Source organism: Vulpes vulpes, chromosome 8, assembly GCF_048418805.1.
Source record: "Vulpes vulpes isolate BD-2025 chromosome 8, VulVul3, whole genome shotgun sequence".
In the NCBI taxonomy this organism is placed as follows: Eukaryota; Metazoa; Chordata; class Mammalia; order Carnivora; family Canidae; genus Vulpes; species Vulpes vulpes.
In genome coordinates this window covers 16,121,074-16,135,503 of record NC_132787.1, presented here as the reverse complement: position 1 = coordinate 16,135,503, position 14,430 = coordinate 16,121,074, and the positions used below count along the sequence as shown (strand labels likewise).

At 38.3% G+C, this 14,430-nt stretch overlaps 1 protein-coding gene across 7 annotated transcripts in view; it reads left to right on the top strand.

The window, feature by feature from the left end:
* FGD4 (FYVE, RhoGEF and PH domain containing 4) overlaps window positions 1-14,430 on the top strand; it is a 215,442-nt gene that overhangs the window by 189,523 nt on the left and 11,489 nt on the right. For all 7 annotated transcript variants that reach the window (XM_026000097.2, XM_072765608.1, XM_072765607.1 and 4 more), the window contains 5 exons: window positions 4,127-4,299; window positions 8,703-8,733; window positions 8,943-9,035; window positions 9,302-9,427; window positions 13,773-13,913. In XM_026000097.2, coding sequence (XP_025855882.2) covers window positions 4,127-4,299; window positions 8,703-8,733; window positions 8,943-9,035; window positions 9,302-9,427; window positions 13,773-13,913 — 564 coding nt within the window. The remainder of the gene's footprint in view (window positions 1-4,126; window positions 4,300-8,702; window positions 8,734-8,942; window positions 9,036-9,301; window positions 9,428-13,772; window positions 13,914-14,430) is intronic.

Below are 14,430 nucleotides of genomic sequence, written 5' to 3'. Positions count from 1 at the left end.
TGGTACCTGGCGCTGGGGGGTTTAGAGCAAGGGAATACTGGCCCAGTGTAGAAGAGCTCAAGAAAGGAGACAACGGAATTTGGCCTTTGGATTGGTTGCTTTCCGTATGAAAGACATGCTTGCAGGTGAGTCATTTACTACTTCTAGGAAGTGGGCAACCCTGAGAGGGACAAGTCCCTCCATTGTCAGCAAAACCCCAAGATGTCAGAGCATCAAAAATACAGAATAAAAAGACATGCTTAATACACTCTTTTGGGCAAAATGCATGGGAGTTCATGTGTTCCCTTTGCCTTCACCCTTCCTTTATGGGCTTAGGCAATTCTCCTTTCCCTCTTCTGTATTACAGTTTCAGTAGTTAAGCTTCTAGCTCTGTGTCTAACCAATTGCCTTGGTTTAATTTTCACATTTGAGAATTATTCTGGAAATAGTTTAAGGTTGAATACCTTGTTGCAGAGCCAAATTAAGCAGCTCTTTGGAGGACAGATGGCAAAGAGCCTTGGGGGAATACAGCTGTAGTGACTTTGAAGAAAGGACCCATCTTGTTCCAGTTATTATAAGCTATCAAACTTCTCTTGCCATTGCCTCCCAGGAAAATGGAGTCATAAAGCAGGAGTTACTGGAAAGCCATTTTGGTCTTGTGAAGACCATCTTAGAAGCATTTCTGTAGGTCCATTCTATTAATCCCTGCACGCCACCCACCTCCACCCCCTGCACTGTTCTTGTCACACACACTCCTCTTGCCAACACGCTTTTCTTCCCGTAGAACATCTTGGTTTTTTGTATGTAGCAACTTTAGAAGTACCATTCTTACTTTTCTTTGTCCCTAGGAAGAAAATGAGGGCTAGTCTTCTGTATCCTACTCTGGTTATGTTACATTTCTCTAAAAAGCCAAATTGCATGCAGAATCTGATTTCAACTTTCAGCTCAGCTTCACATGTTTGCACATTTGCTTGCCTCCACTCCATGCTTTTTTTATATTACTGCAGGATACCTGTTGACTAAATTAAATAACCACACCTGACATATGAAAGTTTTTTTTAAAACTCACCAAATTATCCCATAGAACGACCCAAGAGATTTTATTCTTGGCTCTTTGTTGTTTTCATCTTTATTTCCTTGTTGCTTCACAGGTTTCACTTTTTTTCTCCTTAACTCATTTAAGCTTTAAATACACAGCAGACACTGGAAATTTTCTCCAACAATGTACTTTTACAAACTCTAGAACAAGCTTTAATGAAACTGTTTCTGGTGAAACATGAAATTGAACTGTTTCACTCAAATACTTCAAGACACTTTAAAAAAGTAGTTGAGGAACACTGATGATCAGGAAGGGGGACTGTCCCTGTGCTTTTAGTAAAATTGAGACTGGCTTCTAGCCTAGCACTTTAAGAGCTTGCTCCTCCCCTCCCCGCCACCAGCCAGGGATCACTTGTCCATAACCACTTCTAAGCTATGGCCCCCAGGTAAAAAGGAATCTCCTGCACTGAAAGGAAAAGCCATCGACTTGGTGCTGCAGTTGTTCTGACTTCCTCTCTGAGTCTACCAGCAGAAACCCAGAGGGAGGGTGATGGTGGCTTTTGTCACAGGATCAAGATTCACAGAGGGAACAAAGGGCATCTTCTGCTTTGTGAGAAGGGCATCTTCTGCTTTATGTCCTCTAGGAGCTCTTACTTACTTTCACCTCTAGGAAGAAGAAAAGGGGTATTTATTGACTAGCATTAGATTGTGATATGAGTTGTATAAGGTTAATAAAAAATTATTGACAGTTTATAATGTAAAGTCCCACTTAGGAAACATATAATAGAGGAAGCATAATCCTATAATGTAATAATCCTATAATGTAAAGTCCCACTTAAGAAGCATATAGTAGGGGAAGCATAATTCTGCAAGCATAAAATGGAAAGAGAAACATACCATTTATAAAATAGTCTGTCATCTTATATGAGTGTCACCACTAAAAACAAAAAAAAAACAAATACCTGGAACTTCCACATTCATGGACTGTGTTCCTATAAAATAAGACTTTGCTGAACTTTATAAAGTGAACTTGAGTACAAGTATCAGATAACTCAGAAATTTTATGCCATGACATTACATTTGTCACTTACTTTGCAGAAAAATGAGATGGCGGTTGCCGTCTTGAAAGTTGAACCATGGGGCACCTGGGTGGCATAGTTAAGTGTCCGACTTTTGATTTCAGCTCAGGTCAGGATCTCAAAGTCGTGAGATTGAACCCTATGTTGGGCTCCATGATGGGCATGGAGCTTGCTTGGGATTCTCTCTCTCCCTCTGCCCCTGCCCGCTCTTTCTCTCAAATAAATAAATTTTAAAAGAAAGAAAGGAAAGGAAAAGAAAAAAGGAAGAAAGAAAAAAAAAAGTTAAGCCTTCTGCATGTTGGTGGCTGCTCTGTAGCTCCTGCACTACCGGTCATAGCCTTGACCTTTTGAGAAGGCCTTCATACAGGATAGGGAAAAAAAAAATGTTCACAGGAACAATTAGCAGCAAGCTGTTACCTTAATCAACGGGGATGGTGATGAGAGCCTTTCAGAGTGTTTTCAAATCTCCAAATCCTATATCCTGCAGTGAGGCTGGGGATTGCCATGCTTAGAATACAGTGGACCATTAATGATAGGTCGTTATGGTTCTCTTCTAGAATCTAAATGTGAAATGTGATGCTGAGATGCATCTGTTAAAAGTGTATTTAGTGTCCTTTTATCTCTACGTTATCCAGTGTGGAAATGAAATTTATGACGTTGGTTATAGGAACTTGTAAAATAATGTACAAGGAACAACTGATGAGAAATTTGCTCATCAGAATGACTACAATGGGCAACGTCACATAAGCCGGTTGAAATGTTTTCCAGTGTGGAAATGAAATTTATGACGTTGGTTATAGGAACTTGTAAAATAATGTACAAGGAACAACTGATGAGAAATTTGCTCATCAGAATGACTACAATGGGCAACGTCACATAAGCCGGTTGAAATGTTTTAAAAGTCCTTCAACATCTCTTGCCTTGATGGCTGTGTGGAGCCAAATGGAACCTGGCAACACAGGATGTTTTTCTTCATTTAACCCTCCAAACAACCTGTGAATTTTATAGATAATAATCCTGAGACATGAGAGATTTCATAGCGCACAGAGTTTAAGTCCCCAGTTGTTCTTGTCTTTGAAAAATATATGTAAGTCTAGAAGCAGTTTTAGAAACAATAAATATGAAGGAGGAAGAAGTATGGCTCTTCTTTAGGAATCTGCCTACCAATTAACCTGAGTATTTAGCCTTTCCTTCTTTTGTGTGTTTGAATATATTCAAAAGTGAATTAAGTGCCTCCCCAAACCTACTGTTTGGTCCTGGTTAGCAAGGGTTGCTCATTGTTGACTAGAAATGAGGCATAATACATAATCTGATTATTTCAAAACAAAGTCTTCCTTTTAAAAGAAGATCTAGTAAAGAAGACCTTTAAAAACTTCTTGCGAAAATAGATGACATTTCTATTCATACATAACAAATTCTTCAGAGGCCAATATAAAACAGTAACTTAGTTTTTTACATAGAGTTAAGTGTGCTAGCCGCACGTGTTCTAAACTAATAACTTGGGTTTTTTTTTAACTTAATATTAAACATACCAGCAAAAATAATTTAAGTATTACTGGTTTCCTCTAGTAGCTTTTGTAAACTTGCTTTGTAAGATACAACAAGTAGAAATTTTGTTGCCTATGGGCTTTAGCTTTTGCAACAAATGGTTGAGAACTTTAGGTCCTGATATATGGAAAGTCCTTAATAAAGTGTTGCTGAATTTAATTGAACTAATGTTCTTAAAAAAAAAAAAAAAAAAAAAAAAAAAAAAAAAAAAAAGAACTAATGTTCTTAATAGTAAAAATTTACTTAAATATCAACAAAATATTATGAACCAATAAAGGGAAATATAACTGTTAAAATAAGGTAATTTTGATACAAGCGTAAAGTCTCAATATAGTATTTAAGTAACTTTGCTCATGTAGAGGGTATGATATTCCCCTGGGAATTCCTTGGAGTTTTTTTTCTAGGGCTACTTTTAATATTGGTTGTTTTCTTCTTTCTTCTTTGTTTTCCTTTTTATTGATGTGTGTGCTGTCTCCTTGCAGTTCAACAACATGTTGCTGTACTGTGTCCCAAGATTCAGCTTGGTAGGCTCTAAATTCACAGTTCGAACCAGGGTCGGCATCGATGGAATGAAAATTATAGAGACTCACAATGAGGAATATCCACATACTTTCCAGGTGTCTGGGAAAGAGAGAACACTGGAACTGCAAGCCAGGTGAGAGAAACCTTCCAACACACAGCCTTCCAACAGCATTAGAATGAGTTGTATGACAGGATCATTCTGAGAATCGTTCCCAAGTGAATACTGCAGATCTCTGGGAGTCTGGTTGGACATAAGCAAAGAAACAGAATCTCTTAAAACAGAACCATGTTATCCCTTTTGATATTATTCATAGTGTCTAGATAGTGGTTTTCAGACAGCAAGAATTCAGTAAATTTAATTGACTCTTCAGATTTGCAAGGTGCTCAGAGAATGAAGTTATTTTATTCAAGCTGGACTTTTGAGTCTTGTAGGAAAGGGTTCTCTCCTAACCCTTCCTCCCTGCACCCTTCCTTTTGGTGCATGATGTTTATTGATGCTAAATGTTGAAGCATTAACTGTGTGACTCTGTAACTCATTGAGACTTTAATGGAGAGGATTTTCAGAGGAGGCAGAGTGGAAAAGGTAATGATTCTCCTGCTACAGTTGGAGGATACACCAAGGAGGCCATGTGTGGCTGTAGTGGCCTCCAGGAACCAGGACTTCTTGAAGGGGTCGTTCTTTTATATAAGCTTCATTGAGTTGGAAAGAAAGTCTGGGGTTCTGGCATCCATCTGCCTAACACAACCATGTTTAGGAGGAAAAAAGTGTGAGAATCACTACAGTGGCTCTTACCTACCTCATGTGTGAACCTCTGGAAGATAGAGTGCTGTCAGGTTTTTAAATACCTGCCTTAAAAGACTGTCCTCCACTTATCCTACAAAGGTGTATCATGGTGAAATTTGGGAACCTTCAGAAGGTCACAGATGGGAGGGTTAAGTACCAGTCCTGACTCTGATGGTTCTGATATCTGAGAATCTAGAGACTCAGCACTTCCTATTGCTTTTTATTCTCTTGCACCAATAGCATGTGGTTCTGGCTCCTCAGATGAATTCACGCTGGATATTTATACTTAGTAACTGCATAAACGTTTGAAGTTCAGACTTTCAGAAGGGAATAAATAATTTTACTGGAAATCTCTGCCCAGAGAATTGGTGGGAATTGGTGAAATTACAGTTAAAGGAGATATGGCAGGCTGGCACAATTTGAAGAAATAGCCAGTTCTTTGATTTCCTAAAGAAAATCTATACTGAACCCGGCATTACTTAGGGAGCTGCCAGGGGACTGCTCTAAGGATTACAAGGTGGCATTTCAAGCATAAGTTGAAAGTATAGAGGGCTTGGCTTTGAATAGTACAATTTCTCTACATTCTAGTGGGGTTTGGGGATCAGCCACCAAACCCAAGGGAAGAATGTATTATACTCTGCTTGGAGGCTCCTGACCTGAGTCCTCAGTGTTTGACTCACTGAGCGATTGGTTCTGGCAACAGGGAGGACTCCTCAGTAGTTCTGATCATCAGAGAAGTTTTTATTGCAGAAGAATGAAGGCACTCACTGCTGCTCTGAAATCCAGCATACTTGCAAATGTGTGAACTGGAGAGAGGTGTCTAAACAGCGAAAGAGAGATTATCAAGGTTTTGTGGGTTGCCTAAATGGGAACTCCAATCTTTGGCCTCTTTTCTCTTCAGGCTATGGCTGATGCATGAGGAATAAATACTCTTACATACTGGCAGTAATCATTGTAGAGTTCCAGTATGCACTATTGGATACATTTCAATATCCAATTGGTATTGAAAACACGGTCATTTTTCCTTGAATGTCTTATTCCCCAACTCTCATTGCTGCAATTGTATTTATGATTATATGGTGAATTGGAGAGCTAAATTAAGTGATTACTTTTCATCTAGCCTATGATTCTTTCAAGAATAAGGACAAACACTGAAAGTCTCAGAACATCAGAATGTCACAGGAATTACTTGGAGCCCAAAATTGAGTGTATGTTTGGAGATGTTTATTAAAGATCATTCAGTTCCGAAGTCACCTGGGAAAAAAAAAGAGTTCTGCTTTTCCTGCTAAATGAGTCAGTCTTAAGACTGACCTCTGACCCTCTGCTTCCTCTTTCATATTTAAAAGAATATAAACTATTCTGTGTATACAGTTTTTATTTAATGGTTTTATATTGTTAAATGAATATAAAAACATACTAAGGAGTAGAGGAGTAAAAAATCTGCCAGACTTGAGAAAGTAAAACAAAAAGCATTGAAGACTCATCAATGCATTTAAACATTGAAGCATTGAAGACTTCTTTGCATTTAAAAGGCTAGAAGCGGGAATCCCTGGGTGGCCCAGCGGTTTAGCGCCTGCCTTTGGCCCATCCTGGAGACCCGGGATCAAATCCCACGTTGGGCTCCCGGTGCATGGAGCCTGCCTCTCCCTCTGCCTATGTCTCTGCCTCTCTCTCTCTCTGTGTGACTATCATAAATAAATAAATAAATGGCTAGAAGCATGGGGCAGCCCATGCAGTTTAGCACTGCCTTCAGCCCAGGGCCTGATCCTGGAGACCCGGGATCGAGTCCTGCGAGTCCTGCATCAGGCTCCCAGCGTGGAGCCTGCTTCTCCCTCTGCCTCTGACTCTCTCTCTGTGTCTCTCATGAATAAATAAATAAAATCTTTAAAAAAAAAAAAAAGCCTAGAAGTAGCTAGGAAATAACTGTGATTCCAGGCAATAGAACTGATTTTATCCAGGCAGGGCACTGCAGTAGGGAGAAATCTCTTTTGAGGGGCAAGATTGAGCACCCCCCCAACACACACACACGCATACACACACTAAGGGTACATCTAAGGATCCCCAAGCAGAATCTTCCATTTGACAGGCACAGATTCTAGCAGCATTCCTGGCACATCATGATGCTGAGGAATAAATTTGCTGGCAAGATAGATGGTATCACCGGAGCAAAGCTCCTGCGAGATTCCTGCGTATGGGATACATGTGGGAGCGAGGCGTGTAACGGTCAGACTGGAACTCAGACTTAGCCTTAGCCTACCAAACGTACGCCAACAGAGCCCACTCTTTTGGCATTCTTCAAAATACTCCATTTGGAGATCTAACTGTCCAGTCTACTAATGGGGACTTTTCTAATATACTCTGTGACAGCAGCCAGTGTAAGTTAACCTGCAAGGATGATGAAATAAAGAAAATTTGCCTCAATAGGAAAATAGAAGACCATAATCAAGGAAATGTTTTCCCCAACAGAAAATTATTAAATACTGGAGTAAGTCCATTAATCTGTGGAACCCTTCCTACTAGCATCTAAAATATTTGCTTTGCTTTATAAGTTAAGTACAATATTGCCGAAAGCTTTCTTTCGAAATTGTTTGTCAAAGGAAATGTTAAATAACTTCCTAAGGCCTTACAAAGATATTTTAGATCCCAGAGGATAACTGTAATCTTTTCTAAGATGGGCTGTGACTAGTAGCCTTTGAAAGCCTCCTGTGTTTTCTTAAAGGTGAATTGGAAGATTAGTTGTGTATCTGGTATGATACTAAATCTGCAGTTACCTAGTATATTGAGCTGGGTGATGGTTGTTTAAACTTAACATCAGGGCAGTATATCAATAGAAGCTAAATGTAACTCTCCCAGTTGAAAATTGTGGATACCAAAGTGGATAGCCTAAAACTCTGTTTAAAGGGGTACCTGGTGGCTCAGTTGGTTAAGCATCTGCCTTTAGCTCAGGTCGTGATCTCCATGTCCTGGGATCGAGCCCCACATTGAGGTCTCTCCTTAGGGAGGAGTTCACTTTTCCCTTTTCCTCCCCCTTCTCCTCTCCCTGCCACCACTACACCCTAGCCCCCTGCTCATGCTTTCTCTCTTTCAAATGAATAAATAAAATTTTTTAAAAAATAAAACTCTTTTTAAGAATTTGTTAAAAAAAAAATAAAGAGAATTTACTTGTTCAGGGGGGTGCCCAAGTAGCTCAGTTGGTTAAGCATCTGACCCTTGATTTCAGCTCAGGTCATGATCTCAGAGTCGTGAGATTGAGCCCTGTATCAGGCTCCACACTGGGTGTGGAACCTGCTTAAGATTATCCCTCTCCCTTTGCCCCTCCACCCCCTTTCTTTCTTTTCTTCTTCTTCTTTTTTTTTTTTTAAAGGAGATGCTATTTTTTTTTTAAGATTTTATTTATTTATTCATGAGAGACACAGAGAGAGAGAGAGGCAGAGACACAGGCAGAGGGAGAAGCAGGCTCCACGCAAGGAGCCCGATGTGGGACTCGATCCCAGGACTCCAGGACCATGCCCTGGGCCGAAGGCAGGTGCTAAACCACGGAGCCACCCAGAATCCCCTCCACCCCCTTTCTTAAAAAAAAATTAAAAAGTATTTGTTAAATTGCCAGTGATTCTGTTTTATTTTTATTGTAACTCCTTCCTGGACATCCCTGGATTTTCCAGAAAGTTGTAACAGCATTAAATCATAGTTTTATTCATGAGATGTAACTCATTAATGTTCTCTGTATTCACTTGAATTTTGTTTTGTTTTAGTTCTGAGCAAGACAAAGAAGAATGGATCAAGGTAAACCATATTTCTCTTTTCATTTTTGCTTTTTGGTAACCTTTGTATGTGTCCATAAATGTGCCCATATAAATAGTGCCCACATATCAACATCAGAACAAGGTCATTTAATTTTTAAGATCATTCCTACATCACAGATGTTTGTTTAATATAGCATTTTCATTAATTTGAAATTTTACTATGTGCTTTGAATCTCACTTATATTTTAGGCCCTTCAAGAGACCATTGATGCTTTCCATCAGAGGCATGAAACCTTCAGAAATGCAATTGCAAAGGATAATGACATGCACTCAGAGGTTTCTGTAAGTTGGAATAAATTCTTTAAGTTCTTTTCTCTTTGCAATGCTAGAACTGGCTATTTAGACAGAATCTCATTCTTTCTTACATTAATACAATAGTGAGTACCTTTTTATGCTACTTAAATTTCTTTAAACCTTTTATATCTTTTCCTAGGTGTTGAGTTTCAAAGCACGATATGAACAGTGTTGTCAAACGTGCTTTTTAAATAAGTAAGTAAATAGATGGAAATAACCATTTTTCCTATTAAAATTGAACCTTTCCTTTTTAGACTGCTGAGCTAGGGAAAAGAGCTCCAAGATGGATCCGAGATAATGAAGTAACGATGTGTATGAAATGCAAAGAGTCTTTCAATGCACTGACAAGAAGAAGGCATCATTGTCGAGCATGCGGACATGTAAGTGAGATTTCTTAATGGTCTGAAGGTTGCTAGTAACTAGATAAGTGTTGTAAAATCACCAAGTTTGAAAAGGCAAAAAAAAAAATTTTTTTTTTTTCAGTAAATAAATCATTTAGTTGATAAACGTATTTTGATGACAGCTACATACAAAAAACTGTGCTGGGTCCTAGAGAAGAAATGGAAAGCAAAATGATACCCAGCTTCACATAACTTACATTCTAATGGAGAAAATAACAAAAATCAAACAGATGAATAGGCATTTCAAATTATTATAAGGACAATAAGGAGACAATCAAGAAGTTAAAATGGAGAATAATGTTAATCAAGGATGACTTGGAACCAGTTTTACTTAGAAAAATGAAGACCTGGGAAAGAAAGAAAGAAAGAAAGAAAGAAAGGAAGGAAGGAAGGAAGGAAGGAAGGAAGGAAGGAAGGAAGGAAGGAAGGAGAGAGAGAAGAAAAAAGAAAAGGAAAGAAAAAAGAAAAAGAGAGGGAAAGGGAGACCTATATGAAGGGTTGATATTTAAGCTGATGTCTAAAGATGAGGAAGAGTTAACCATGCCAAGGGAAGTGAGAAAGGGGTTTAGTGGCTCTGTATGTCAGAAGCCCTGAGATAGGAGAAAGTTAGATCTGCTCTTGAGATGCCAGAGGTCATGAGGCTGGAACCCAATGAGTAAGCGGGAACTGTGGCATAAGAAATAGAAGGGGCAGCCCAGGTGGCTCAGCGGTTTAGCACCACCTTCAGCCCAGGGTGTGATCCTGAAGACCCGGGATCGAGTCCTATGTCAGGCTCCCTGCATGGAGCCTGCTTCTCCCTCTGCCTGTGTCTCTGCCTCTCTCTCTCTCTCTGTCTCTGTGTGTGTGTGTGTGTGTGTTTGTCTCTCATGAATAAATAAATAGGATCTTAAAGAAAAAAGAAATAGAGGTAAATAATAACTAAAGGAGTTCATGTCTTTGAGAAAAAAAAAGGAACATATAGCATAAGAAGAAGTTCAGGCTTTTGATGAGAGAGGGAAACTTCTTGCCATTATAACGAAAAGGGAAAAGGAAATGATGGGTGCAGATGTGGGTGTGTTTTTGATTTTGTGGTAGAAAATTTTCAGTATGATATCATGTTGTCATTGAAGCATGAGGAAGAGTCATAGCTGAACAAAAGAAGAAAGAGGAATGAGGGGAGATTCAAGAAAGAGGGCTCAGTATGAAATAGTTGTCTCTGGGCAGGGGTGTGAGCCTCCATGAAGAATAGTTGTGGACTGCTCTGTGCCCATTAGAGGAGATTTATGGTTATGTGTGTAAAGGGACACACAGTCCATTTACTGGCAAAGATTTGAGTTGTTTCATATAGAAAGCATGAAGAGAAACAAGGCATGAAATGAAGCAGGAAAGCTATAACAGGTTTTGGATGGCCTTGTAAACCAAGTTGACGGTGATATACTTTCTTCTTAAAAAGTAACAAGTAAACCAAGAAGGGTAGTCATTGCAATGCTGTGATTTAATATAATATTGGGATGCCAAAGTGCAACAATTCTTATTGATAGTTCTTTTAAATTATTCTCTTACTGCAGATCTCCTCTTCCATTTTTGTCCTAAGTTTTCTCTCAGTGAAACAGTTTTGTAATTAAATTTGAGAGTGAACAACTTTTTTTTCCCTTCGGGGTAAGACTTTTTGTTATCTGTCAGTTTGCTTGAAATGATTTCAGGTATTGACTGATAGACTTACCTTTAGTAAACAAAAATGTGTTTGAATGTGGATTACCAAATAATATGACTTGAAAATAAATAAGATAGTACCTGATATGAATGTGCCGATGCAGGCATGCCTAATACCAAATTCTATAGTAATTTCATTGTAATTATGAGAAAGCAATGAATAGTTCTTTATCATGAATTTACATGCTGTGAACCTAAACTAAAAGTTTTACTATCATTTATATGTCTGTAAATAGTTTGTCTACTACAAATTGGAGAAAAATATGCTTCTAGAAGTAAGAAGATAATTTTTTTAAAGATTTTCTTTTACATACAGTGTAATATTAGTTTCAGGTGTACAATATTGTGATTCAACACCTCCATACAACACCCGGTGCTTATTACAGCAAGGGACTCCTTGATCCCCATCACCTATTTAACCCATCCCCCCCACCTCCCCTTCGGTAATCATCAGTTCTCTATAGCTAAGAAACTGTTTCTTGGTGTGGCCCTCACTCTTATGTTTTCCCTATGCTCATCTGTTTTGTTTCTTAGATTCCACATATGAGTTAAATCATATGGTATTGGTTATTCTTTGACTCATTTTGCCTAGCGTAATATGCTCTAGCCCCATCCATGTTATTGCAATTGGCAAGATTTCATTCTTTTTGATGGCTAATATTCCATTGTGTATATATACATCTTCTTTATCCATTTATCAGTCAATGAAAAATTGGGCACTTTGCATAGTTTGGTTACTGTAGATAATGATCCCTATAAACATTGGATGCATGTATCCCTTTGAATTAGTATTTTTGTATTCTTTGGGTAAATACCTAGTAGTGCAGTGCTGGTTCATAGGGTAGTTCTATTTTTAACTTTTTGAGAAACCTCCATACTGTTTTCCAGAGTTTGCATTCCCACTAGTAGTGCAAGAGAGTTCCTTTCTCACATCCTCGCCAACACCTGTTGTCAGAATGGCTAAACGTAACAATACAAGAAACAAGAGTAAGGTGGAATCTCATTACAGTTTTGATTTACATTTCCCTGATGATGAGTGATGTCAAGCATCTTTTTATGAGTCTGTTGGCCATCTGTGTCTTCCTTGGAAAAATGACTATTCATGTCTCTGCCCATTTTTAAGTTGGATTATTCATTTTTGGGGTGTTGAGTTTTAGAAGTTTTATACATTTTGGATATGAACCCTTTAACAGATATGTCATTTGCAAATATTTTCTCCCATTCAGTAGGTTGCGTTTAGTTTTGTTGATTGTTTCCTTCACTGTGCAGAAGGTTTTTATTTTGATGAATTCCCGATGCTTTATTTTTGCTTTTGTTTCCTTTGCCTCAGGAGACATCTAGTAAGAAGTTGCTATGGCCAAAAAGATAATTTTTTAAACTGGAAGGGTTTTTTTTTTTAACAATTATTTTATAATAATCAGAAAAAATGCCACTCATTAAGAAATAGCATGCATTTGCATCGTACTCATTCATTCATTAGCATTCTATAAATGTTCATTGGGTGCTTTATGAGCAAAATATACAAGGACAATCTCTCATAGAGCCTGCAGCCCAGTGAGGGTTACACACATAAGCTGAATAATCACACAAGTGTATGATTAAAAACTAATCAGTGCATCAAGAAAAGTAAGGGAACTTCAGTAGCATAGTGACAAGAGATGGTGCCCTATTCTGGAAGTTGGAGGAGTCTTTAAGAAGTGGAATTTGAGTTAACATCTGAAGGATGAACAAGAGTTAATTCACTGAAGCAGAGATGAGAGGAAAGGAGTATAGTATTTCAGGGGTTCTGTGAAGCCAGTGTTACAGGGAATACAGAGAGGAAGAGGGGCAGATTATATAGATGTTGTGGGCCATGGGGAAGAATCTGTTCTTTATTCAAGAGAAAAAGGAAAACTTTAAGGATTTTATATAGAGGAGAAACCTATCAGATTAACATGTTTAAGACAGCATCTGGTGCTGTTTGAAATATATCTCAGAGGGATGTAAAAATAGAGGCTGGAGAATGCTCCAGTAAGAATTCCAGTAAGAATACTACAAGGACCAGTCATGAGACTGTAATAGTCCAAAGTACAAAACTGATAGCTTGGACTTGGAAGGAAGATGTAGAAAAATAAACAGATTAGAAAAAAATATCCAGGAGATAAAATCAGCAGGACTTTGTAATGAGGTGACTCTTTGGGGGGTAAAATAGAAGGAGGTGTTGAGGATGATGATGACTCCTAGATTCCTAACTTATCTTGACTGGTTAGATGGCTGTGCTATTTTCTGCAATAGGGAGCACTAGAAGGGAACAGGTTGGGAGGGGTGGGATGGAATCAGGAGAAATCTGAAGGCAGAGAAGATCAAGATCATGAGTTCATTTTGGGAGCATATTGAAACATCTAGAGGTATGAAAGGTAAAAGTCTGAACCAAGTCTTTGAAGACCTCCTGCCTTTAGAGCGAGGACAAGGGTGAACAAACAGAGCCCATCACCAAGAGTATGATAATACCATGACATATACTCCTAATGTTCACAGAGTATTCTTAGTCTAGTAGAAGTTTGTGTTAAATATTTAACTCTTATTTATTATTACTATAAGTGATGATTGCTCAAATCTTTATGATTATTTACTCTTTTTTTTTTAATTTAAGGTGGTTTGTTGGAAGTGTTCTGATTACAAAGCTCAACTTGAGTATGATGGTGGAAAATTGAACAAAGTTTGTAAAGACTGTTATCAAATAATAAGTGGATTCACAGATAGTGAAGAAAAAAAAAGAAAAGGAATTTTAGAGGTATGCAATATTAAATGCTTGACAACTTTTAAATTTTTATGGAAGGAATGTAGAATTGTCTTTTAACCCTGAATAATACAAATAGCATATTTTCTGATTTCTCTTAATATTTAACAAATTTGAAGAACAAGCAAGATTCATACATTTGTCCTGTCAGGCTGAATTTTGGGATTATATTCAGTTGTGTAGAGCAACAGTGCTATATTAAATCAACATGCATTTGAGAGTGAAATATGTTGGTTTTCTGAAGGTGGCTATAGTCAAATATTAGAGTATTGTCTCTTCTAATGCCCAACTTATATTTTTTTTTTTTTTAAGATTTTGTTTCTTTTTTTTTTTTTTTAATTTTTATTTATTTATGATAGGCACACAGTGAGAGAGAGAGAGAGAGAGAGGCAGAGACACAGGCAGAGGGAGAAGCAGGCTCCATGCACCGGGAGCCCGATGTGGGATTCGATCCCGGGTCTCCAGGATCGCGCCCTGGGCCAAAGGCAGGCGCCAAACCACTGCGCCACCC